Genomic DNA, 25,226 nt, shown 5'->3' with positions numbered 1-25,226 from the left:
CATGCCCCTCATAACGTCTTCGTCTATTAAAGGATCGACAAGCAATGTTATGCAGGCCACGGAAACAGTTGAACGAAGTCCTCAGCGACACAGAAAGGTAGCAAAGCATTGTGCGTAACGAACACGTCATTGTACTCGATGTGGAGGTGTGCACGGCAGACAAACTAGTCACTTAGATGGAATAATCGGAGCACATTGATGTTGAATGCAAGAAGTTACAATGTTTGACAACATATAGGCCGTGGGTTAAACAGAGCACGATATCATACACATCAGGAGAATGTCAACAGTTCAGTGCTTTACATTACCTGTTATTCCAATCTTTACTCTCCTTTCTATTGGACCTATGTACTTCAGCCTCAGTTTTGTATTATTAAATTTTAATTTAGCAATCTTTTCACCTGTCTTGTGACAGACAGGTTAGCAATCCAAGCAGTGTTTATGCTCCTCTCACAACCTACTTTTTTATGTTTGAGGCTCTTTTTGTAAGAAGAGGGCAAGGGTGCCGGCAACATGGCACACGTTCACAAAAATGCAGAACCAGAGACACACACACACAAATATACAGCACAACACAGTCCCAATCATGATGTTGTGTCAGTTTTTCTGTGTCGTCTGTCCTATGTTTTTTTTTCTTGTGTCTGTAGGGATTTTTATCCCAACAGCAGTTGGCAGCAATTAGAGGATACTGAGAACATGTGAAGCATGCATATTCTCATTCTCACATTATGCATCTTTGTCTACTCACGTGCTTTCTCTGTGCTGTTTCTTGTGTCAGCGTTTCCCTATTGATACAGGGGCACAGGTGAGCGTTATACCGGCGACGCCTTCCGACCGTAAAACTCATCAATGCCTCACACCCTTTCTTGAAGCTGCGAACAAACATACGATCCGAACATATCATCCGAACCCTGGACATCGGATTGCGCAGGACGTTTCGTTGGCTCTTCGTTGTGGTGGAAGTCGACCGGGCTATTATTGGAGCCGACTTTTTACATAATTTTCATCTCGAGGTTTGCATTAGGCAACGAAGGTTGAAAGACGTCACAGAATTAGCCACCGGCGCTGGCATCTCGACGATCAACCAAACTGGCATATGCGCGTTCATTCTCGCTTCGCGCTACCGAGAAAGTCTTGACATCCTTTCCCGAGCTTATCAAGCCGTGCAACCTTTCGGCGCCAGCCTCGCATCATGTTACGCACCGCATTGACACTTCAGGACATCCCAGCACGGCGACCTCTCGACGATTATCTGGCGAACGCCTTTCCATTGCTCGTCGGGAGTCTGACCATATGTTGGAGGTGGGGATCATCCGTCCGTCATCTAGCAGCTGAGCTTGGCCGCTGCATATGACGCCCAAAAAGGAGCCGAACGACTGGCGGCGCTGCGTCGATTGCCGCGCCCTTAATGCACGAACAATCCCCGACAGATACCCTCTTCGGCACCTCCACCGTTTCGCGTAACGCCATGCCTGTGCCACCACGTTTTCAAAGATTTATCCAGCAAACGCGTACCACCAAATCCCAGTCTAGCCTGAATACATACCCCAAGACTGCGACTATAACGTCTCTTGGGTCGTTTGAGTATGTGCGAATGCATTTCGGACTAAGAAATGCCGCTCAAACGTTTCAACGTTTTATTTGCGAAGTTGTCCGAGGCCTCGACTTCGTAGTCGCCTACATAGATGTCTTCAGCTTGCTTCATCTCCTGCGACCAACAGCATGAGAAGCACCTCCAACAGCTTTTCAGCCGTCTCCAGGAGTATGGTTTGGTGGTAAACACCAAGAAGTGCACTTTTGGAGTTTCGGAGCTCGAGTTCCTCTGGCATCACGTGTCCTCCGAAGGAATCTGCCCTCTTGAGCCAAAGTGTAGGCCATGACTGATTTTCCCAAGCCAACGACGATTCCTCAGCTTAGTCGCTTTCGTGGCTTGATAAACTTCCACCATCGGTTTATTGCTAATGTGCCGCCACCATTCAGCCACACACGGACATGCTCCGCAACAACCCAAAGCCGTCGTTCAGCGTCCCTTGGTCGCAGTCCGCTGACGGTGCCTTCGCAGATGTCAAGCAGGCCCTCGCGGACTTTGCTATGCTAGTTCACCCCAAGACGCTCCAAGTCGCGTCATGGCATCTAGCACAGCTGTCGGCGCAGCTTTGCAGCAGCATATGGACGGCGCCTGGCACCCTGTAGCGTTCTTTTCCCACCGCCTAAACGACACGCAAACTCGATACAGCGTCTGTGGCCGACGGCTTTTGGCCATATATGCAGCAGTCCGTCATTTTCGATACTTCCTGGAAGTCCGCACATACCATGTTTTCGGATCATAAGCCCCTCGCATTCCTGTTTCGTACCAACAGCACCGACTACTTCGCCGGCAAGTCGCCACGAAGTCCGGCAGCTCGCAAACATTTCCCAATTTACGACGTATATACGTCATGTGTATGGTGTGGACAACAATGCTGCGGAGGCCCTCCCGCGCACCGAATCCATTTCTGCGCCAGGCGCAAGTCGGCGACTCCGAACTGAAACAACTTTTATCCACACTAGACACGTCACTGGTGCTGCGCGAGGTTCCCATTCCTGCCACACAGAAGACTGTCGACGACTTTTGTTATACCAGCACATGCGTTAATCAACCGTTCGTTCTTGTAAACTTGAGCCGGGCCATCTTCGACTCTGTTGGTTGGTTGGACTCGACTTGGTTGGTTTCGTTTTTGCCTCTAAAGAGGACGAAATAAACGGCTGACTGACCGAATGCGCGCGCCTGCCCATTCGGCTTCAACCACTCGGTCCGCAGTCAGCGCACAGAACAGTACGGTTCACTGGTCCCTGTCTAGCAAGGGGTATGGGCCCAGGAGCGGATACGTCTTTACTCTATCCCAAGGGGCTGTCAGTTGGAAGCCTACTCGGCAGCAGGTCGTCGCGCTTTCTACTTGCGAAGCCGAATATCTCGCTCTAACGGAGTGTATGAAAGAAGGGAAGTGGTTGAAGATGTTCTTAGGCGAACTGGCCCTTCAAATGTACTGCGGCGGAGAGATGCAACTTTTCTGCGACAATCAGTTCGCCATCAAACTGGCAGAGAATCCCGTATATCACCAGAGAACCAAGCACATACAGTTGAAGTACCTCTACGCTCGGAACGAGATCGAGAGCAAGCAGTTCAGTTTGTCATTCATCCCAAACGACGTCAGGATCGCCGACTCCCTCACTAAACCTGTACTGCGCGCCAAAAATGCCTTCTGCGCCCAGGGTTTCGGGCTTCACCTCACATGAATATTACCTCGCAAATTCTTCCGTTTTTCCTTCCGTGCTTTTCGGTTTTTTCGGATATTACTAGTGTTTCTTGTAACGTCCTGTCAGCTGGTTTGAGGGGGAGTATGTTGGTTGACGATGTTCAACCCAGCTGACACTCGGTTGGTTTTGTTTTTGCCTCTAAAGAGGACGAAATAAACGGCTGACTGACCGAATGCGCGCGCCTGCCAATTCGGCTTCAACCACTCGGTCCGCAGTCAGCGAACAGAACAGTACGGTTCACAGGTCCCTGTCTAACAGACTCGACGCGCGGCGATTCCCATTCCTGCATGCGCGATACCCAAAAGCTTCTGACACAGCGTTACGCCTGGCCGTGCATGAACACGGATGTTTAGCGCTGGGTGAAGACCTGCATCCCTTGTCAGCGCGAGAAGGTCGGTCGCCATACTCGAACGCCACTTCAGCTGTTTCTGCCACTTTGCGCCCAGTTCGATCATGTCCATGTGGACATCGTCGGTCCCCTCCCACCATCTTAAGGATACCGGTACATCCTAACCTGTGTAGAGCGATTTACAAGATACCTCGAAGCAGTGCCGCTGACCAACATCAGCGCCCAATCACTCACAGAGGCTTTTTTCGCATCCTGCAGCGCGCGGTTTGGATGCTCCTCCATCGTGACCACCGACAGTGTCAGTGCCCTTCCTCCACGGCTCTTACGCAGCTGCTCGGAACCCGCCATATCCACACGACTGCTTACCACCCTATGGCGAATGGGCTAGTCGAACGACTACACCGTCAGCTAAAGGCGACACTCACTGGCCGCGCTGACCCCGCCCACTGGAACCAACACTTCGCTTCGCATTACTGGGCATCACAGCCTCCAAAAACGAATACCTTAGCCGTGGTTCCGTGTACGGTGTCCGCTTCGCCTCCGACGTGAATTTCTCACATCGAGGCCCGCTGAGCCCCATCATCGCGCCGCCGAGGCGCGTAGATTTACAAGCTCCATGACTTGTTCCGGTCCATCGTCCTGGGTCTGCCGCGCTTGCCGACACGGCACACCGTTTTCGTCAGCCAGGACCTCAAGCACGCTTCGCACTGTTCATCAGGACCGACAGCGCCAAGACACCCCTTACGCCACACTATTCCGGACCGTACCTGGTGCACTTTCGCTCCCAGTCATCGTCAGCCTTAGTTGCGAGCACGACAAGATAGCCCTGGATCACGTGAAGCCAGCGTACGCCTCCACCGTCATTCCCTCTAACACGTACTGTGAACTTCCCATTCCTTCAGCCACACTGAAGCCCGAGGCCTACACAGCCGGAAAGACTGTGACATGGTCCCTTTTTTCTGACCGTCTCCAGCCGGACGACACTCTAGATGGGGGAGCCCGTAGTGTGCTGGTGCAATGAAAGAGGGTCGGATGGCTTGATTGAAGTAAAACTTGTGAAAGAGACACAAACAAAAGTATCTTCTACGGAGTGCGAGAGGGGGAAGATCGATGGATGACAAGGTAATACTAGACGGATATGAATAGTTGGACAAAATAAAACGGGTTGCACGATTTTGAATGAACTCGAGAAGATCCGTAAGAGTGGAGCGGTAGGGATCCCATATGCTGCAGGCATACTCTAATTTGGGTCTAATTAGGGTTAGGTAAGCAAGACGTTTGACGTCCGGGGGAGCAGGCCTAAGGCTACGACGTATCAAGCCGAGTTTACGATTTGCATCCCTTACAATGGTATGAACGTGATCAGTTCAGGAAAGATTTGATGAGAAATGAAGTCCTAAATACCTGTAGTTATCAGAAGTGTTGACAACCGACTCGTCAATGTGGTATTGATAGGTGAGGGGGGACCTAGAGCGAGAAAATGGAACATGGCAGCACTTGGAAGCATTTAAGGGAAGACGCCAAAAGGAACACCAGTTGGAAATTGACGCAAGGTCTTGCTGAAGGGTTATTTGATCTGAACGGGATTTAATAGCACGGTATAATACTCAGTCGTCGGCGAAGAGCCTGATGCAGGATGAGATGGAGTGCGGGAGGTCATTTATAAATATAAGAAATAGAAGAGGACCAAGCACAGAACCTTGGGGTACACCCGAAGAAACAGCGAGGAAGGCCGAAGAGGAGTTGTTTACAATGGTTGTTTCAGCTCTGTTAGAAAGGTAACTCACGATCCAGTTAAAGACGTCGGAATGTAGGTTAAGGAGCGAAAGTTTGTGTACAAGACCTGAATGTGACATGGAATCAAATGCTTTGTTAAAATCAAGAAAGACTGCATCTGTTTGGACACCACGATCCATATTGGAGAGGATATCAAAGGTGAATAGGGAGAGCTGGGTTTCGTATGAAAAGCCCTTACGAAAACCATGTTGTTGAGCAAAAAAGAAATTGTTGCCTTCGATGTGAGACGAGATAGCTGAGTAAATTACGTGTTCGATAATTTTGCACGGAATACTGGTTAAGGAAATGGGACGACAACTGAGGGGAGATGACGTATCGCCGCCTTTGAAAAAGGGGACGACCTTGCCCTGTCGCCAGTCGTGGGGCACGTGCCCCTGTTCAAGTGATTGCGTGAAGATGAAGGTCAGGAACATGGTCAGGGTTCTTTGGTATTTTTAAGTACATTAGAGTTGATGGAATCAATTCCGCAAGAGTGCGATAATTTCATGTTCTCAATTACCTTAAGTACCCCGGGCTGGGAGACCACAATTTTGGGCATAGGAGTGAAACCGCCGGTGGATGTGAGAGCACGGGGGAAACTGACGGTCGTCATGCGTAAACACACTGACAAAAGCTTCCTGACAGTCACACAGTCGGCGTCACACATTGCTGATCCGTCGGGGTTAGTCAGGCGGATGGAATCGCGCGCCGGTGGATTAATAATTTGCACCAGACAAGAACATCCCTCTACTAGCGGTTGCCAGAATGCAACATTATGCTCTGTACCTGCAAGGGTTTCAGTAACACATCAAGTACCGCAATACAAAACTGCATGGCAACGCAAATGCCTTGTCGCGACTTCCCCGCTCCAGTGAAGAACTTGCACAACTGGATGAGGCTGAACTGTTCGAACTACAATACGTTGTGGTGATAAGAAGGGTGCCTCATCTTGCGTCACGCTGCGCTGATAACCTGTCACGCGTTGCGAAGGGGGCGTTCCTGTCAGCTTTAAAAGACTTGTTAGCGACTGCATGTGGCTTTTTCCTGACTATCGGCAGGCCGAGCGGAGCTGGGGCTCTCTCTCTTGTAACTGGTATGTAATAAATGGCTTTTTGTTGAGTATCTCTCCCCTATAGTTGAGCGACCGCTAATGGCTCCGGGAGTGGGATTGCCTGCGGTGTGGCAGGAAGGAAGAAGTTTCCCACAACGTTTACAGCCTACCTGAGACCTACAATGAAATTGCCTGAGCACAAGCCGGACCGAGAACTGCAAGAACTGAGCCATGAACTCAAAACTGGCGTAAACAAAGCCAAGAAGTGAAACTGGGGTGGTGAAGAGTCCGCGCTGCAACAGGACTGTATCCTTCGAGCACACAGAGTGTTAATTCCACAGATCCGTAGCAGCAGGGTCCTCATAGAACTGCACCGAGGGCACTTCGGAATATCACGAATGCAGGCACCCGCTAGAAGTCTGGTGTGGTGGCCAGGCATTTATATTGATGAGATGAATAGCTACACGGAGTCCTTACTACACAAGAAAACGGCGCCCTTGTGTCAGGAACTTCAATGAAAACAGCATGGCAAAGATTGCATATAGACTATGCAGAGTCCAACAGCAAGTAGCTACTCATCTGCGTGGATTTTTTTTTTTTTTCAGGGTGGCCGAAAACGTTTTGAACACAGTCAACAAGCACATACAAGGCTATACACTTGCCTGAAGTCCTGAAGTGTTCAGCAGGTATGACTTCCCAGGAACACTAGTGACAAAGGCTCTCTAAGAAGAATGGGCATTAAACACAAAGTCACAGCCCCGTTTCACCCAGCAACAAATGGGCAAGCATGGAGATACGTTCAAAGTATCAAGCTGGGCCTTAAAAAATGGACCATACAGTGACAAGCGTTACGGACTGCTTGCGGGAATTGGTTATGCAGTATCGAAGGACGCCATCTGCGGCTACGGGGAAGTCGCCTGTAGGATTGTTTCTTGGCAGAGATATCCGCACACTGGTAGACCTGGTCAAGCTTGTGAGGGTTACTAAAAAAGTGTGCAGCGAAGGGACGAGATATCACAAAGGCGAGAAGGTAGTGGTATGCTGCTATGGCCGCGTGACTGTCGGGGTAGTCGTCAAGTGCTTGGGCCCCGTAACGTCATGGTGCTAGTAAGTGGTAAAGTTTGGAAACGGCACCTAAATCAAATGCCTCCTTTATGCGAGAAGGCTGACATTTGAAGAAGGTAAACGCGTTAGTGCTTCTCTGGCTTGAGCTGGACATGTGTGATCAGGAAATAGCTGGCAACTGCCAGCAAAGAGCATGTTCAAAAGATCCTGCATCTTCTGATAACAGAGGACTGGTAACTGTAACCAGAAGTGCATGGTCAGTGAAACACCTGACAGGCTAACCTATTAGGGAGCGAGGAACGTTACCTGCTTCTGACAGCAGTAGGCATATAGCGCACGCTAGAATTGAGGCACGAGAGAGAGACAGCGTTCCTACGGGCCTGTGTCTGAGTGTAGATTGTGACCGGCATGTCAAGATGGCACCGGGCGTTGTCTGTTAAATCGTTCTTACCAGGAGTCCCTACTCCTTCTGTGTAATTTGGTTAACACCAATCAAAGAATAGAAGAAAACTCATGCGGCACTGACATCACAGCCCTCGGCGTCGCGAGTGGGGAGTGGTCACGTGCTTACAGTGGCCAATGGGAACGAATCAACACTGAGCTCTGTGGGACCAGCTCTTTGGTCGATAGTGTCTTCGAGGGCTTCTATCTGGCTAAGCACGACACGTAGAAAAATAATTCTTTTTTCCTCATTATTCAGTATGTAATGAACCGCATCCATGAAAGTGTCCCAACTCATTTCATCCTAAGCGCATCAGCAAGGTTTCATGGCTTTTCGATGGACAGTGGAACGAAAGAAGATTGCAAATTCAGTGAATATGAGAATGGCGATCTCAGTGTTCATCGGGAGCCGAAACCTCCATCACGTCAGCTGCCACGCCGTGTCGCGTCTTCCGGTGATGCAAAAGAAAGCCATCAAATGCGTTTCTCTGGAGTGTCTGACTTACAACGTGAATATTTGGGGTAATTGATTTTTCCATGTTACTTTTGCGTTATGAATGATGGTATTCTTTCTTCATGCTTAAAATTCAATTTTAAAATTTGCATCATGTAAATATTCGAGACTAAGGAGCACCAAGGGACAGTCACAACACCAAGTCTCCCTTCGTCTTCCCTATATAGTGTCGGGTTTTTACATTATGAATAATTTTCATAAGCTTGTTGCTTCTTAGCCACTTTTTCATTGTCTTAGGATTTGGATATCAATATTTTCTCTTATCCCTACATACGCAAATGTTTCACTTGATGTTCATACTTACTGGTTGTGGTGGTTGTCCTACGTGTCAGTTTTGGCGTCGTTGTATCCTCTAAGGTTCATTTGGGATTAAATTTTAGATGTCAGTATTGTCTCTGATCCTTAACTCGGCAAACTTTCCAGTTGATGTTAATACTTACGCGTCGTGGTGGATGTGCCATGTGTGAGCTGTGGCGTCGCCAATGGGATGTCTCCTGTATCTGTTAAGACGAGCAAAACTCAGGACTTGGAGCAAACGAAAGGGAACTCTTGCAGAATAAATGTTGTCGCTAATTTTGAGTCCGAAACAGATAACGGTCGGATTCATCACAAAATTTGCCACGAGGGACCAAATGTTGTTCGGGAAATCTTATTTTCCTAACATGCCTATCAGCACGTCAGAAATATAGTCGCAGAAATGGAGAGAAATTAGTAGAGGAACGCTTTCACCAGATCAGTTTCAGCTGACACGAGGGACAAACGGTGTATCACCTGCATGATTCTGAACGGATCACTTCTGATTGGATCTTTGCTGCGCATTCTCTGGACGCATTCTCTGCACTTACGCACAACAGCCTTGTGGTTATGACTGTGATACATGGAGCACAAGCCAGTAAGGCTGCACTTTTCAGCACAAAAGCGGACACAGAAAAAGGGTGGTTAGCTAGATAATGATACTGACTCGGCAGTCGGAAGACACGAATATATCTTGCTGTCTGAAATTTGGCTTTGACATAAATACGCTACAGGGAGGTAAGGAGGGCACATTATTTCACATTTAGCATGCTCATACTGGTTGAGGAAGATACTATTTCCAGTGTTCCTACCTTGCTTGAAGATCATCCAGACTCTTACGGCGACGACGAGGATAAGCATTGCAAGAAGAAGAAATATACAGGCCAACACTCGGCCTCTAGAAACGAAATAAGGAACAAAAAAACGTTGACATGCAAAATCGAAATTTAGTGGGAGGTGCTCTCTAGGTGCTGAGTTCTGACCGCCGCGGTGGCGTGGAATAGCAGATTTTTTTCCCTTGTGCATTCTCTTTCGACGGTCAAAGTAGCGATACCTAATTCGCAGTAATACACGTATGTCTGTGGTCCGTCAGATGACATTCTAGCAATGCAACCGCGACTGTTGCACAATTAGCACTAGCTGTGCGAAAACTATCGTAATTAGCCTTAGCTCGATTTCACGAAACGCTTCCAGACATTGGCGCGCGAGATATATCAAAGAGATCAGATATACCAGAGACATATATGTGTATGTCAGAAAAGCTCACACATGGGGTCTGCAGCAATAACTCGGGTCAGATTCGATTAGGTTTGATTTTATTTTTGCGACGGACCTTGCACAGATCGGCGATCTAGAGACTAACGCGTTGTGCAGGATCATGCCGGCTTACAAGCTTCAGTGGTTAAAGAGGGTACCGATATTGCCTTTCCGAAGCTATTTCCATTCGCCCCCGATATAGTTCATATTATTCGTGACCTTCGTTACCTTCCCATTTTATGTTATCATGGAATGCGCGAAGTAACCATTAAAGGAAAGTTACCCACCAACATACTCGACATGGTCCCAGTCAACACACATTGTTGGTAGAATGCAGAATTAACGTTGAATATTGCTGAACAATGTAGAACGTAAAATGCGAACATTGGTTCCGCGCTGATTTTACGTAGTCAATTCAGCGTGTCAAATGTTTAACGTGAATATAACGTGGATTTGTTGATCAAATTCCATTGATTTCAAGGAAGAATAAAAGTTTGGGTGTTTGAGTTCCCTTTTCTCCGACATCTGCCTTCACCCCCCATGCCCCCACTGCCCCCTTCACTCCCTGCCCCCCTCCGTCCCCCTGCCCCCCTGCCGTGTGAGACCCCGCCCCAAACCACCGTACCACCGCCAGGCTGGCGCCCGGCCACAGGAGAAATCTGCGCAGAAGGCGTATTTTTTCGTCAGGCGCAGAAGAGAGAATCACGTGACGCTCTAGCCCGTTGCGCCGGGCCCTGTTGCAGCGGTTAATTTGAAACTGTTCCAGACGCCGCTGGGAGTTGGAGTCGAGGAACATGACGGCGTCTCGATGTCTTGGAGGAGTGCTGTAATTTCCAGCGCGAACAGCTCGAGCACAGTTTGTAGTTTGTGAAGCTTTAAGTGAGTATGCCTCGTAGGTATCGGATGCACCACATGCGGCCACAGTCTATACAGGTAAACGGCCGTGGTGTCTTTGTTTATTAGCGTTCATTTGAGACTCTATTGTTCTTCCAGTCGATTCAGCCCACCGAGTTCATGAAAATGAAAACGATCCCGGGTATGCTTGTACATTAGCGTGCGTGTGCTAATTTGAATTTGTGGTCCATTCACTGTAGTTTTCATCTTTCTTTCATCTTTCATCAGTTCTTTTAGGACTCAGAAAGTGTCTCCTTTAGCAAGCTTGGAATCATTTATCGTCTAATGCGCTACAGGTAAGAATGCTACGTAAATAGGAAAATTCTCAAACGTTGATTTGCCTGTATCATGTCTTATTTTTCTCAGTGTGCTTTGAGAGCGGAACTTATACTTGGCAGGTGAGTTCCAGAGGTGGGAAAACACGAAGGAACAATGAAATCGGTAGCCGTTCAGGTAAGGCGACAGGGGACCAGAGGCTACAGTTGCGTCGCTAGCAGGCAGGACACGAGCTAATTATACTCGTGAGTAACATCGATGATCCTTCCAAATTACATAAGGTGGCGATATTGTGATCGTGATCTGTATAAACGGACGCTGTGTGGATTGCAAAAACCACAAAGTGGTCTTGACACAGGCATGAGCAGCTCATCAGGTGGCGATTTTTTTACAGACGAAATGGATCACATTGGTCCGCTAGCCCTCGACAAGAAGCTTGCAGACACGCCTACGTGCTTCGTAACCGGAATTATGGAATTATACCAAACACGTGTTCAGCGTTTTTCTTTGAAACCGAAGGAAATAACTACGCTATGTTCAGCAAAAGAGTTGAGGTCAACGAACAGAGGTCAAGACTTTGACAGTGTGCTCCGGATTCCACTGCTAAGCTGCCGTTTCGCACTGAGTCAGGTTCACATATACTGTGACATTGTTAACTTCGGATATAGGATTCCTTGGGCATTGGATTCCATGGTAGGTGTGAGCCTGACACTAACGCAAATGTCACGCTGGCCTTTGTCAGCTGCCGGAAAGACCACGGCTTGCAAGGATGGCAGAGAACGATTTCAAGAATCAGCCATTTTTAAAAGTCAAGCCTAACGTTTCCTTTTTCTTCCTTCCTTTCACTTTCCTTTTTCGTCTTTTCACTGCAAAACTAGTCAGGTAGGCGATATTTCTATGTTGCGACATCTCCGTATTTCAAACAAAAGTATCGCCCAAAGTATCGCGTTTCTTTTTTTACTAACTGTAGCGATACACCGTTACTTTAAAAAGAAGTATCGATATCGGTATTTCGATACTTTTTACTCAAGTAAGGAGTGTCGGTATCGCGATACCATATTTCGGTAACGTGTACAACACTGTTTAAAGCTCACTCTTAATAACTTGTCTTATGTTTGTAAAAAGCCTGATGCATTATTCATGCCTTGACAACCAAAAGGCGGTTGATTTTGTGTATAAATGAATAAATAAATAAGTACCCCAGATACGGTAATTCAGCACTACTGTGCAATGATACGGCAATTTCAGCTTTCCAACATTGCATTATAGTAGTAGAGGGCCTTGTCCAAGCTCAGTCATGTCCACTTAGAGACATGGGTGTCTGGTTCGAACCCCACAGCGTCTGGGACACAGTCGCGTGTGTGGAGGGCGCGGCGCCTGTGCGGAGGGTTGTCCGCGCGCTTATCGGCGAGGGGAGGGCTGCGTGTGCGTTTGCCCTCTCACATTTTTCAGCCTGGGCCAACTTCTTTGGTCATTTTTCAATCTGCGCCGACTTTTTTCGCGACTTTTTCCCGTGCGCGACAGGCGGCGCTTGGGTGGAGGGCTGCTGCGGTGGGCGGAGCGTGGCCGGAGGGTTGCGTGAGCGCTTACTTGCTCACATTTTTCAGCATGGGCCGACTTCTTTCATCATTTTTCAATCTGTGTCGACTTCAATCGCAATTTTTTTCCCGCTACACCAGGTGTGCAGTAGGCGATTTACATGCAAAGGATAGCCATACACAAAAGTTCAAGTGAAAATATATTTATTAAAGTCACTAGCGTCAGGAATTATGTTATGACTCCATGTGAAGGAGAAAAACTCAGCCAAAAAATCTGATGCAATAGCATTGAAGGGGTATTTTATTAGGGAGAATCACGCAAGTTTTCAATTAAGCAGAAGGAGTAGCACATTTTTAATCAAAGAAGACATTTTTAATCAATACGATTACAATCAAAATTAAAAGTTTTATTATATAATCATTATACGTGACCACCATAGTGGAGTTTTAATTACAAAGTTCTGATATGTAACTTCAAGAACAATAGCTGGGCCGACTTCTCTAGCGATTTTTTATTATTTTTTTCAGCGCGCGGTGGGTGGCGCGCAGGTGAGGGGCTGTCCGTGTGCTTACCAGCGGGTTGAAGAGCTGAGCGTACACTTATGATTGTACACACTGGACTGACTTTGGCTATTTTTCAGCCTGGGCCGAACTCGTTCGCATTTTTTTCATGCGGCGCGCAAGTAGGGGCATGCACACTGACAACATCGGACCACATCTTTGGCGATTTTTCACCCTGAGACGACTTCGTTCGCAATTTTTGTCAGGTGGTGCGTGTATCAAAATTAAAAGTTTTATTATAAAAAGTCTAACATGAGCAACCTAGCAGAGATTTAATTACAAAGTTCTAATATGTAACTTCAAGAACAATAGATAATATTCCATTATGACACATTTAATCAAAGAAGATATTTTTAATCACTATGATTACAATCAAAATTAAAAGTTTTATTATAAAAAGTCTAACATTATTATATGTGAGCACCATAGCAGAGTTTTATTTACAAAGTTCTAATAGGTATAGTTAATTGTGAACAGCAGAGAACCTGGAAGACCATGAGACACGAACACGAGAGGAAATAAAATCTATAACAATACATTGGTTAATCAAAAACAACAGAGGAGGAGACTATAATTTTTAACTATCATGAAATCATCCTCGTGACCTCCCCATACAATTTTCATTCTAAGAGACACTACAAACCTTACTTTGTTTTATGAATTCAACACAGAAAATATAGTAAAAAATGAACTTCACCACATAGCACGCTCCTAGCCAACAATCAGCCAAGTAAACAGCATAGACATACGGAAATAATGAGAAAAACGATCAACAGCTAATAGAGAACCAGAACACATCACATAAACAACAGACACATGCAGGAAAATAAATGAAAAAGAATATATCAAAACGATCAACATGCACGGATGAACGGCAGAGAAACACTTTGAACAGCACATGATGAATAATTTAATACAGCACAGAGCTAACGCTGAATAGCAGAGAAACAATCTAAACGGCGCATCTGCCAACGTGTAAACAACAGACAGGAAAATATTACTGAAACAAGATCAACAGCTAATAGAGAGCCAAAATCCAACACGTAAACAAGAGGTACACAAAGGATAAATAGTTGAAGAACAATCTAACAAAACAAGAAACATGCATGGATGAATAGCAGAGAAACACTCTAAACGGTGCATCTACCAACGGTAAACAACAGACACATGCAGGAAAATAATTGAAAAAGAATCAATCAAAACGATAAACATGCACGGATGAATAGCAGAGAAACGCTTTGAACGATGCATCTGCCAATATGTAAACAACACACAGGAAAGTAATAGCGAAACAAACTATCAAACATTACAATTTGAAATAATATATCTTTTCAAATATCATAAAATCAACCTAGCGAGCTAACAATATAGAATTTTCATCCTACTCAAGCACTATAAACCTTGACAGAGTTATCCAAACACGCAACACAGCTATGCTTTACACAACACAAACAGACTCGAGACTCGGTGGGGTCACTCTCTCCATCTATGCAGCCCAAAGCAAGGAACCGGTTGTCAATCTGTGGGTGGGGAAACCATCTCTCTTTTTCAAATTCTTTCCTCCAAAAGGAAATATTCTTAGGACCAGTGTACAGAGGCGAAATTTTTATTGATCGCAAACAGACATTGGAATTATTCGATTCTCAAGAGCACAATAAGAATTCTGTCAAAAAAAAGTCTAGGAATTGGCTTTCTAAGCAAACGAGAAATATTATCGACGCAAACAATACCAAACGAGAAACGATGCATTTTAATGTATTTCAGATCAGACACAACTATTAGGCAATCATTATTCTCAACTTACAAAATATCAATTGAGCGAAAGTCAAATTTATTCATTGATAGAAACAATACTCACTCGAAAACGAGAATCAAATTTAATTACGTCGTTTTATGTTAACTTTGCAATACATGCAGAAGCCGCAAACAAGTCATCTGAAAATGCAAATTATTGTGTTTGCTATAGCGTAAATCAACGCACACAACTTAAAAATACATTCCCACACTAGTAGAATATTTTTATTAATATCAATCGAGTGATTATCTGAAACAAAGTCAAAAGCAGTAATTAATTTAGGCAAACATTTTTCGTAATCACGCAGCACAAATATACATCACAGAAACATGTCTTTTTTCATTCAGGACCCACTAGTGGAAATAATGTGAGAGAGGGAAGCTGAGTTCTCGCACACTTTCGTTAAGGTTACACCCGCAGGGAGTAGGGGAATCCAACAACGGTCTTGGTATACAAAGCCATAAACTCGCTCCTACAAGTCAAGTTAGGGAAGGAGGGGCTCTAGCGCTGTCTTGTACATAGAATCACTGAAAGCACACATTTTTTTCATTACGCATCACATCTTTTTTGTAAATTGACTTTCATAATTCTAACGTCAGGTGGAAGATTATGAACCTGATAATAAAATTTTAATAAATAAAATTAGCACCAATATGATTTAATTAAATGTCGAGGCGCACTGCAAAACAGAACAGACAACTGATATACATTGAAGAGATGGACAGATTTTGTACTCGTTACCATTCGTCATGGGAGGACCTGATAAAAAGTTGCTTCGAAAAGGAGGAGCCGCGAAACGATTCATTTATCGCTGCATTTCAATACGTCCTAGACATGGTCGTATTCGGAGGTATGGTGCAAATTATGGAATTCAAGATGCGAGAACTTGTATGTCGAATCTACAATAGTTATAAAATATTTGCACGTCAACATCGGAAGGACCATTTGGATTGATGGTGGAGTTTGAGGTTTGCTAACGAAGAATTGAAATACACTAGACCAAACGTAATTGTAATCATTGCAATGGGCATTGCATTAATCAAGAAAGCAATCAGATCAAATTATCATATACAAGCAGTCTATATCGCACGATTCATTGCGGATTTGTTGAAATTACACCTAACGGTTGGAATGGAAAGTACATAAAAAATCTTATCACGATCACACAACGATCACAATCTTATCACAGCAATACAAACACGGCGACAACATATCACCTGCGTTAATCAACGCTGGATTCAAGCGCCCAATAATCAGAATAAATTACTTGATGTCTTCGGAATTCATCAATCAAGACAACAAACGAAAACTTTGGAGTTTGGAATAGAATTGTAATTTATCGAAATAAACAAGTGTATAATTGAAATAATAATTTTGTTCTTTGTCATCATTGTAATGTATTCTACACAGCGCAACGAAAACAGCTTTTGATTAGATTGCTAAGGAGACACTACGTACAAGGATCTTCGCATGGAATCAGCGCTGGCAATCAGATTTTTACACGACCACACTCTATACAACACCGACACCCGAAGGAAAGAATTGTAGAAGATTCGATAATAGAAATTTAGAGGCATGTTACATCAATCTTTGTTTACAAAGAGGATCACTAATATTTTGCGAAAGCTTATTTTACGAATTAAATTGCACAGTGTATTTATTTTCTCAAACTATTGGACAGTTGACAATACTATATTGAAAGGAATCTATTATCAAATGACGCGAAGGTGGAGTCTACAATTCTAACCATCATAACATGCGGCACACGGTTCCAATACGATTTTGGGAGAATCGAATCACATAACTGTCATCAGAAATGTTTAATTGCTATACAATGAAGATGAGCACTATGCATAAGATATGTAATTATAATAAGTAAATATTCCTTTTGCAAACTTAACCAAAGCAGCACACATAAATGTAGCTTCAATTCACAGAATGTACCCGAGGTTTTTAATTAGCCATACTGAAAAACTATGAGTCTATTCGATATGTCACGGCATATGAGGCACTACAAATGGAAGGCCATACATTAATTTTAGAAGATTTTAGCTCATAATGAATCAAAACGCAATCTCCAACACCAAAGGTTGGTGTTTAAATTTTCAAAGTCAAAACTGTACACTCTTTCTTACAATTTTTTTACGATGTAGATTAAAAAGCTGTCTATGTAGTCACACATTGTATACAAGATATTTGTTTGTACATTAATTGATAAAATTTATCAGATCACATTCCGGAGCAGTGGAGACTATCAGTAAGTGTTTAATTAAAATTTGAACTGCTACCGCAATTTACGAACTGAGTTGTAGAAAGCGTAATTTCACAGCTTTAGCTGGCTCACTTTGATACGCGAAGGTTTTAAGAACTCTTTTGCGATGACAAAGAATTTAATTGAGTGTATTGATGTTTTCTATATACACTATAACGTAATGTGAATTCTCCACGACGTGGATAGTAAAAGTTACGAATATTTTTCGAACAAAATTTACTTAAAACTCGGAGAAAGGGTCACTCGCGTCGTCGAATGCGTTTCGGCAACACGCCGGGCAGCGTTTCCCGGACACCCTTCCGAAACCGAACGCGATTCGGCGTCCAACGCGTTAACGCGGCACCCCACGCGAGCGTGTTGCTTTCTTCCGGAAACGGGTTCGTCGACGAATCTTCGAATTCGAATTATCGTATCTTCTACAATTCTTTCCTTCGGGTGTCGGTGTTGTATAGAGTATGGTCGTGTAAAAATCTGATTGCCAGCGCTGATTCCATGCAAAGATCCTTGTACGTAGTGTCTCCTTAGCAATCTAATCAAAAGCTGTTTTCGTTGCGCTGTGTAGAATACATTACAATGATGACAAAGAATACAATTATTATTTCAATTATACACTTGTTTATTTCGATAAATTACAATTCTATTCCAAACTCCGAAGTTTTCGTTTGTTGTCTTGATTGATGGATTCCGAAGACATCAAGTAATTTATTCTGATTATTGGGCGCTTGAATCCAGCGTTGATTAACGCAGGTGATATGTTGTCGCCGTGTTTGTATTGCTTCAACAACTTGCACTTTGTTGCGACGAACTTGTACAGTCTCTTATTGATGCTTCCTTTCTTTGTATGAAGATTCTTGAATGGCGTACAAGAGAGTATTAGATGAAAATCGTCCGGTGGCCCACCGCAATTGATATGTTTGTTGAGTTTCAATAAATGATGATACATCAGACCTTGCGCGACAATATTGAACTTCTGTTCATTCGACATCCTTGACTGGTAGAATAAAATAAATGTGTAGAGGTTCTAGGGTGGAATATACCACGTGATAAGATTTTTTATGTACTTTCCATTCCAACCGTTAGGTGTAATTTCAACAAATCCGTAATGAATCGTGCGATATAGACTGCTTGTATATGATAATTTGATCTGATTACTTTCTTGATTAATGCAATGCCCATTGCAATGATTACAATTACGTTTGGTCTAGTGTATTTCAATTCTTCGTTAGCAAACCTCAAAAACTCCACCATCAATCCAAATGGTGCTTCCGATGTTGACGTGCAAATATTTGTATAACTATTGTAGATTCGACATACAAGTTCTCGCATCTTGAATTCCATAATTTGCACCATATCTCCGAATGCGACCATGTCTAGGACGTATTGAAATGCAGCGATAAATGAATCGTTTCGCGGCTCCTCCTTTTCGAAGCAACTTTTTATCAGGTCCTCCCATGACGAATAGTAACGAGTACAAAATCTGTCCATCTCTTCAATGTATATCAGTTGTCTGTTCTGTTTTGTAGTGCGCCTCGACATTTAATTAAATCACATTGGTGCTAATTTTATTTATTAAAATTTTATTATCAGGTTCATAATCTTCCACCTGACGTTAGAATTATGAAAGTCAATTTACAAGAAAGATGTGATGCGTAATGAAAAAAATGTGTGCTTTCAGTGATTCTATGTACAAGACAGCGCTAGAGCCCCTCCTTCCCTAACTTGACTTGTAGGAGCGAGTTTATGGCTTTGTATACCAAGACCGTTGTTGGATTCCCCTACTCCCTGCGGGTGTAACCTTAACGAAAGTGTGCGGGAACTCAGCTTCCCTCTCTCACATTATTTCCACTAGTGGGTCCTGAATGAAAAAAGACATGTTTCTGTGATGTATATTTGCGCTGTGTGATTACGAAAAATGTTTGCCTAAATTAATTACTGCTTTTGACTTTGTTTCAGATGATCACTCGATTGATATTAATAAAAATATTCTACTAGTGTGGGAATGTATTTTTAAGTTGTGTGCGTTGATTTACGCTATAGCAAACACAATAATTTGCATTTCAGATGACTTGTTTGCGGCTTCTGCATGTATTGCAAAGTTAACATAAAACGACGTAATTAAATTTGATTCTCGTTTTCGAGTGAGTATTGTTTCTATCATTGAATAAATTTGACTTTCACTCAATTGATATTTTGTAAGTTGAGAATAATGATTGCCTAATAGTTGTGTCTGATCTGAAATATATTAAAATGCATCGTTTCTCGTTTGGTATTGTTTGCGTCGATAATATTTCTCGGTTGCTTAGAAAGTCAATTCCTAGATTTTTTTTTGATAGAATTCTTATTGTGCTCTTGAGAATCGAATAATTCCAATGTCTGTTTGCGATCAATAAAAATTTCGCCTCTGTACACTGGTCCTAAGAATATTTTCTTTTGGAGGAAAGAATTTGAAAAAGAGAGATGGTTTCCCCACCCACAGATTGACAACCGGTTCCTTGCTTTGGGCTGCATAGATGGAGAGAGTGACCCCACCGAGTCTCGAGTCCGTTTGTGTTGTGTAAAGCATAGCTGTGTTGCGTGTTTGGATAACTCTGTCAAGGTAATGTTTATAGTGCCTGAGTAGGATGAAAATTCTATATTGTTAGCTCGCTGGGTTGATTTTATGATATTTGAAAAGATATATTATTTCAAATTGTAATGTTTGATAGTTTGTTTCGCTATTATTTTCCTGTGTGTTGTTTACATATTGGCAGATGCATCGTTCAAAGCGTTTCTCTGCTATTCATCCGTGCATGTTTATCGTTTTGATTGATTCTTTTTCAATTATTTTCCTGCATGTGTCTGTTGTTTACCGTTGGTAGATGCACCGTTTAGAGTGTTTCTCTGCTATTCATCCATGCATGTTTCTTGTTTTGTTAGATTGTTCTTCAACTATTTATCCTTTGTGTACCTCTTGTTTATGTGTTGGATTTTGGCTCTCTATTAGCTGTTGATCTTGTTTCAGTAATATTTTCCTGTCTGTTGTTTACACGTTGGCAGATGCGCCGTTTAGATTGTTTCTCTGCTATTCAGCGTTAGCTCTGTGCTGTATTAAATTATTCATCATGTGCTGTTCAAAGTGTTTCTCTGCCGTTCATCCGTGCATGTTGATCGTTTTGATAGATTCTTTTCCATTTATTTTCCTGCATGTGTCTGTTGTTTATGTGATGTGTTCTAGTTCTCTATTAGCTGTTGATCGTTTTTCTCATTATTTCTGTATGTCTATGCTGTTTACTTAATAAGAAAATGATTAATTGTGTAATGTTGGAATAATCTTCCCTATTGCGCTGGAAAATGTTCGTAACTGTCAGGTGTACGCCTCCCGTCTTGAACAAATCAGGGCAGATATTATTAGAGCTGAGTGTTGGCTAGGAGCGTGCTATGTGGTGAAGTTCATTTTTAATACATTTTCTGTGTTGAATTCATAAAACAAAGTAAGGTTTGTAGTGTCTCTTAGAATGAAAATTGTATGGGGAAGTCACGAGGATGATTTTATGATAGTTAAAAATGATAGTCTTCTCCTCTGTTGTTTTTGATTAACCAATGTATTGTTATAGATTTTATTTCCTCTCGTGTTCGTGTCTCATGGTCTTCCAGGTTCTCTGCTGTTCACAATTAACTATACCTATTAGAACTTTGTAAATAAAACTCTGCTATGGTGCTCACATATAATAATGTTAGACTTTTTATAATAAAACTTTTAATTTTGATTGTAATCATAGTGATTAAAAATATCTTCTTTGATTAAATGTGTCATAATGGAATATTATCTATTGTTCTTGAAGTTACATATTAGAACTTTGTAATTAAAACTCTGCTAGGTTGCTCATGTTAGACTTTTTATAATAAAACTTAATTTTGATACACGCACCACCTGACAAAAATTGCGAACGAAGTCGTCTCAGGGTGAAAAATCGGCAAAGATGTGGTCCGATGTTGTCAGTGTGCATGCCACTACTTGCGCGCCGCATGAAAAAAATGCGAACGAGTTCGGCCCAGGCTGAAAAATAGCCAAAGTCAGTCCAGTGTGTACAATCATAAGTGTACGCTCAGCTCTTCAACCCGCTGGTAAGCACACGGACAGCCCCTCACCTGCGCGCCACCCACCGCGCACTGAAAAAAATAATAAAAATCGCTAGAGAAGTCGGCCCAGCTATTGTTCTTGAAGTTACATATCAGAACTTTGTAATTAAAACTCCACTATGGTGGTCACGTATAATGATTATATAATAAAACTTTTAATTTTGATTGTAATTGTATTGATTAAAAATGTCTTCTTTGATTAAAAATGTGCTACTCCTTCTGCTTAATTGAAAACTTGCGTGATTCTCACTAATAAAATACCCCTTCAATGCTATTGCATCAGATTTTTTGACTGAGTTTTTCTCCTTCCCACGGAGTCATAACATAATTCCTGACACTACTGACTTTAATAAATATATTTTCACTTGAACTTTTGTGTATGGCTATCCTTTGCATGTAAATCGCCTACTGCACACCTGGTGTAGCGGGAAAAAAATTGCGATTGAAGTCGACACAGATTGAAAAATGATGAAAGAAGTCGGCCCAGGCTGAAAAATGTGAGCAAGTAAGCGCTCACGCAACCCTCCGGCCACGCTCCGCCCACCGCAGCAGCCCTCCACCCAAGCGCCGCCTGTCGCGCACGGGAAAAAGTCGCGAAAAAAGTCGGCGCAGATTGAAAAATGACCAAAGAAGTTGGCCCAGGCTGAAAAATGTGAGAGGGCAAACGCACACGCAGCCCTCCCCTCGCCGATAAGCGCGCGGACAACCCTCCGCACAGGCGCCGCGCCCTCCGCACACGCGACGGTGTCCCAGACGCTGTGGGGTTCGAACCAGACACCCATGTCTCTAACTGGACATGACTGAGCCTGGACAAGGCCCTCTACTACTCATTATACAGGGTGTTTCACCTAACAGTTCAGAAAAAAAAATATAAATGTACTTGCCGGAAAATGATGTGGTCAACGGTAGTTATCTTCAACAAATTTGTGCCATGATCCAGATGCACTTTGATCAGTTTTCAGTAGTGATAAATTTAATCAATTGAATCCAACCTCGAAATTTACCATGCCAATGTCACTTTAACATGTCAATTGAGTGCCAATGGCAGTGTTGTTCTCGTTCCCTTTTTTTGCACAAACCGAAAATGCATGTCGGATATACCGTGTTCCATCACAAAATGAATTGTCCTGCTATAGTGGTCAGACCTGAAAGAAAGAAGAAGAAAAAGCGAAACTCGCCGCTTCGAGATGCAATAACTGCCGGCCTCGCGCGGTCTTCACTGCCCCTTCAGTGCCTTTTTCCATGCTTCTGATGATAACGGCAGCCAGGGTTATCTAAAAAGGCACTGAGAACGAAATGAAGGTAAGAGGACAGTGACTTTTTCTTTTATGTTTTTGCGTAGCTCTTGTCTCTTTGGTGAGACATCCATGTTGTGATCGTACGGGGCAGATCCGACATGCGCTGTTTTTGGCAAATAAAAAAAAAAAACAACGTGACATTGGATTCGCACATTTCGGAGTTGAATTGAGAAAATTTAATTTATCGTGATTAAAGCGATCAAAAAATTGATCAAAGCGATCCTGCGTCTTCGTAAAAGATTGCGGAAGTGTCCCGTCGAGCCGAGACTTCTCATGGAAGTAGATTTTAACACATTTTTGTGACACGTTAGGTGAAGCACCTTGTTTAATGTTGCAAGTGTGACGCCACAAAAATGTAGGAAACAGTAGTGTCGCGCTGCTCGATCTGGAATGCGGAAGTGAATACTTACTCTGATGAAGTCGCTGGAAAGTGACACCGACCTCATGTCAAACACTAGCAACAACTTAACAAATGGTTCAACATGTGCCCTTGTGCATACCCATGGTTCTTTCGGTATGTGGCCAACACTCGCACATTCACAACATTCGCAGGATATTCGCGAGGCACTAATGTTGCCTTCGCAATACTCCAATTGTTTGAATATCGACGCGAGTACTTATATGTAAGATTATAATTCCGAAGCGAATACGAGTTTCGATATTCGAGTTGCGAATCAAATCGATCTAATCCCTTCCAAACCGAACATACTCGAATACTCGCCGGAGAGAAGATCACACAGCAACAAGCAATGCCGGTGTGGTGCAGCGAAATGACCAGAAACAGTGTTTGAGTGCACTAGTAGACTTATCCTATCACTTTCCTTAAATCGACAGTCCGGACCTCCGCAAGGTATTCGGATTCCGACTGCATTCGACTGCACGCCCACGTCCACGTAAACTAGAAAGTGAGCAAGCTTCCCCGTTTTAGAGTAAATACAGAGTTTTAGTACATCGTTACTAAAAGGCGATTCCGTAAGTAACAGATAGCGTTGATTGTTCTGCACACGCCCACAACAGAAAGAGATTTGCGCACGGCCCATAACCACCAACGCTATCCGTTACGTACGCAAAGGTGATAGCGCTCGATATACTAGAACTTACTAATGAATGACATCATGCGCTTAACCCATATCCGATTTTCGTTTCCCTGTGACGTCAGCGGTGTTCTCGACGTCACCATTGAGCCAAACAACAGAAAAATCGGCGCGTTCAAATCGAGCGCCATGAGCCTTGCGGGTACCCCACGTTGAAATTCCTCACTCATCCTCAGGATGGCACTGTGAGTCAGATATGACATCCTGGGAATATCTCCAAAGGAACCTCAATTTGTTAGAAAAGTAGAATGAGACTTCAGAGATGATCCTAGGGATAACATCTTGGGACAAAAATGGGATAGTCTCAGGAGCACTATAGGATCATATTCTTCTGCATGTAGCTATAGTGAATATTATTTCACTTCTCTCATGTAGAAGTGAGCTACGTTTACAGTAGCACCCAACTCTTTTTTTTTTTCAGTTTTTCAACCTCAGCAACCAGCTTGTTATTTTCAGTTTCTCCTCTTCGATTGTTTTCGATGACGAAGAATGGGTGCCGCGGTATAAACAGCGAAAATATATAAGGTCCTGCGCCACTACGTCTAAGGCAGTTCACTGAAATATGCGGTAATGGCATTTCCTTTCGGTGGTCTTCCACCATGATGCCAATACATATTTCCTTCCGCAGATAAAACATGTACTATATATTGCTTCTCTTGCGAACTCCCGCATGTGCTAGAGTCCTCCTAGCATCTCAGTCAAAGCGAAGGGTGAGGGTATAAGCAACCCTGCAGTGACGAATTCCTTGGAGTATTAGGTTACAACCAGGGTAACGTCCGTGTTTCCTACGTAGTTGATTTCAAACATCAATCGAACGTCAAGCATGCGCTGTAATATGCCATCACTTTCCTGTATCTTCCACGGAAATGCTCCGTGTAGCATCCCGTCAGGGATCTTGCTCGGATGTTAATGGCAAGAAGATCACAATGGAAGACCTAGCAAGCTATATTTTATCGCACATTAAACCCAGTGCATGGAGTATTCATTGATATTCGCAGGACGCAGGAGGTATGGCCGCAGGACGTATGGAAATGACTATCACTGGAAGATCCCATGATGACACTATCTGGATCTCCTCCGGACATCCCATCAGGGACAAGGACGCGATGAAACTTTCAGGACGTCCTGAGGATCGCGAGTGTTCTTGGGGTACAGAAACTGGGTGGTCGGTAAGTCAGACCTACGGTTTTTCTTTCTTTTTTTTTCATCTGAGAGACAAGAAACAGACAGGAAGCTGCGTACTCACAACTAAAGAAAAGTTTTATTGTTGACACATTTAAATAGGTAATTTCCAAGGCGTGTGCATCTCACAAACACGTGAGCACTAGGAACATT

At 43.6% G+C, this 25,226-nt stretch overlaps 1 protein-coding gene across 2 annotated transcripts in view; it reads right to left on the bottom strand.

Annotated features, from left to right (window-relative positions):
- Positions 1 to 25,226, bottom strand: part of LOC135379001 (uncharacterized) — a 98,954-nt gene that overhangs the window by 54,345 nt on the left and 19,383 nt on the right. The window contains exons 1-4 of one of the 2 annotated variants that reach the window (XM_064612223.1): positions 23,208 to 23,211; positions 9,600 to 9,685; positions 8,934 to 8,993; positions 8,798 to 8,845 (exon numbers count right to left, since the gene is read on the bottom strand). The exons of the other annotated variant lie outside the window; for it this stretch is intronic. Coding sequence (XP_064468293.1) covers positions 8,798 to 8,845; positions 8,934 to 8,993; positions 9,600 to 9,648 — 157 coding nt within the window. The 5' untranslated portion in view covers positions 9,649 to 9,685; positions 23,208 to 23,211. Of the gene's footprint in view, positions 1 to 8,797; positions 8,846 to 8,933; positions 8,994 to 9,599; positions 9,686 to 23,207; positions 23,212 to 25,226 lie in introns of those variants that run through there. 2 annotated transcript variants of the gene reach the window in all.

This window comes from Ornithodoros turicata, chromosome 1 (assembly GCF_037126465.1).
Source record: "Ornithodoros turicata isolate Travis chromosome 1, ASM3712646v1, whole genome shotgun sequence".
NCBI classification, from domain to species: domain Eukaryota; kingdom Metazoa; phylum Arthropoda; class Arachnida; order Ixodida; family Argasidae; genus Ornithodoros; species Ornithodoros turicata.
The sequence above is the reverse complement of the archived record's forward strand: the minus strand, read 5'-3'. Positions and strand labels throughout refer to the sequence as shown.